The sequence below is a fragment of the Giraffa tippelskirchi genome, chromosome 4, assembly GCF_054371585.1.
Source record: "Giraffa tippelskirchi isolate mGirTip1 chromosome 4, T2T-mGirTip1v1.2.pri, whole genome shotgun sequence".
In the NCBI taxonomy this organism is placed as follows: domain Eukaryota; kingdom Metazoa; phylum Chordata; class Mammalia; order Artiodactyla; family Giraffidae; genus Giraffa; species Giraffa tippelskirchi.
In genome coordinates this window covers 157,376,141-157,378,340 of record NC_137278.1, presented here as the reverse complement: position 1 = coordinate 157,378,340, position 2,200 = coordinate 157,376,141, and the positions used below count along the sequence as shown (strand labels likewise).

The 2,200-nt window shown below is 39.6% G+C and overlaps 1 protein-coding gene across 1 annotated transcript; it reads left to right on the top strand.

Moving 5' to 3' along the window:
• Positions 1–618: 618 nt before the first annotated feature.
• Positions 619–1,569, top strand: OR10A7 (olfactory receptor family 10 subfamily A member 7). The gene has a single exon (XM_081587442.1). The coding sequence runs from the start codon at positions 619–621 to the stop codon at positions 1,567–1,569; it is 951 nt and encodes a 316-aa protein (XP_081443568.1).
• Positions 1,570–2,200: the final 631 nt, after the last annotated feature.

Genomic DNA, 2,200 nt, shown 5'->3' with positions numbered 1-2,200 from the left:
CCTGTTATGTTTATTTGTTTACCTATGTTTATTTACTAAGGTTCCCTCATATATACATATATGTGCACCTACATGTGTATATAATTTATATGTGTATATATGTATAGATGTATATATATGTATGTATACTGGATGGAGTAGTGTATTGTATAAAATGCACTCCATTTGGTAGAAATATATCATTTGTAAGCTAAGATTAAAAAAGTCAAACTAGCCCAATTTTTATCTTTTTGCCTCTTGGATACCTCTTGGAATTATTTTTAAAAATTATTAAGTGATTCTATTTTAGTTATTAGCTGCCTAAACTCTTTCTACTTCATCCTGAAAAATAACATGCCTCTGATGAAGAACATGAGCTGGAGACTGTCATCACTGGTGAGAGACAAACTGCACCTAGGTGACAAGCAATTAGTGGTATTCATGCAAATTATTTCTTCACTCTGATTTAGTCTTATTGTAGATATTCTGTTTCAGAGAGATAGAATGGTAAGACAACTGAGAACAAAGATACATTTATGGATTTTATTATTATTTTTGATGTTATATATACATTTAAAGAATATTCTTTGATCCTTTGACACATATACTTTGATTATTAGAGAGAAACTGGTCTAAGACATGATCTGTGAAAATCACACCCAAGTGACTGAATTTATTCTTCGTGGTTTTACAAACAACCCTGAGATGCAAGTTTCCCTCTTTGTTTTGTTCCTGGTCATCTATACAGTCACTTTGTTGGGTAACTTCCTTATTGTCACAGTTACCAGTATGGATCCTGCTCTTCAAACACCCATGTACTTCTTTCTCAGGAACTTGTCACTTCTTGAAGTCTGTTTCACCTTGGTCATAGTGCCAAAGATGTTGGTAGGTCTAGTATCCCCAAGGAAAAGCATCTCTTTTGTAGGCTGTGGTACCCAGATGTACTTCTTTTTCTTCTTTGGCAGCTCCGAATGTTTCCTCCTTTCTATGATGGCTTATGATCGCTTTGTGGCCATCTGTAATCCTCTCCGCTATACAGTCATAATGAATAGGTCCCTATGTTTGTGGATGGCTGTAGGTTCTTGGATGTCTGGTGTTCCTGTGTCTATGCTACAGACAGCTTGGTTGATGGCCCATCCTTTCTGTGGACCAAGAACCATAGACCACTTCTTTTGTGATGGTCCTCCGGTGTTGAAACTAGTCACCGAGGATACAACCGTGTATGAAATGCAAGCACTTGCCTCCACACTACTATTTATTATGTTTCCCTTTTCCCTCATTTTGGTTTCCTACACTCGCATTATTAAAACCATCCTGATGATGCCCTCTGCTACCGGTCGCCAGAAGGCATTCTCCACTTGTTCATCTCACCTCATTGTGGTATCCCTTTTCTATGGAACAGCCAGCTTGACCTACCTACGGCCCAAATCCAACCAGTCTCCTGAGATCAAGAAGCTAGTGTCATTGTCCTACACTGTCATCACACCTATGTTAAACCCCATCATCTACAGCCTAAGGAACAATGAAGTGAAGGGGGCAGTCAAGAGAACGATCACTCGAAAAGTCTTGCAGAAGTTAGATGTGCTTTGAATTCAATTGTGTCAGGTTTTTCTAAACAAAGTAGGAGCACCAGAACCCATGAACAAAAGCTTTGAAGGAGTGGAAGATTTGCTCTTACTTTGTCAGGGTCACTTACTATGATGGGTGAATCTCAGTGTCTCTGTCAGAGTCCCAGCTCAGACTGAGATAACTGAGTTCTTTTATGAAGGGATTATTCACAAATTGTGGGGCAGCTCATATGATGGAAATTCCATGTCTCTTGATCTGAAAGGCCAAGAGAAGAAGTATTAACTGGAGCTTTAGAGAATGTTAAAGCTCTAAGAAAAAGCTGCTCATTGGAAGCTTTTTTCTTTAGTAGAGAAAGGCAACCATCTCAGCCTAATTCTGCTCTGACTCTCTTACATCTACTGCTGGTATTTTTTCTTAATCAAACCAATTTGAGACAGAGGGCAAGAGTGTCCATTGGTGCAATATAATGGACAGCCTTCTGGAGCACAGATCAGGATGGAAAAAGTTATGAAGGGTAAATGAAAATATCTGCCACAAACCACTGTATGCTGCTGCTGCTGCTAAGTCACTTCAGTCGTGTCTGACTCTGTGTGACCCCATAGACGGCAGCCCACCAGGCTCTCCTGTCCCTGGGACTCTCCAGGCAAGAACA

What these genes read in the sequence shown, in the direction of transcription:
- OR10A7 (XM_081587442.1), top strand. Translation starts at nt 619, where the DNA reads ATGATCTGTGAAAATCACACCCAAGTGACTGAATTTATTCTTCGTGGT.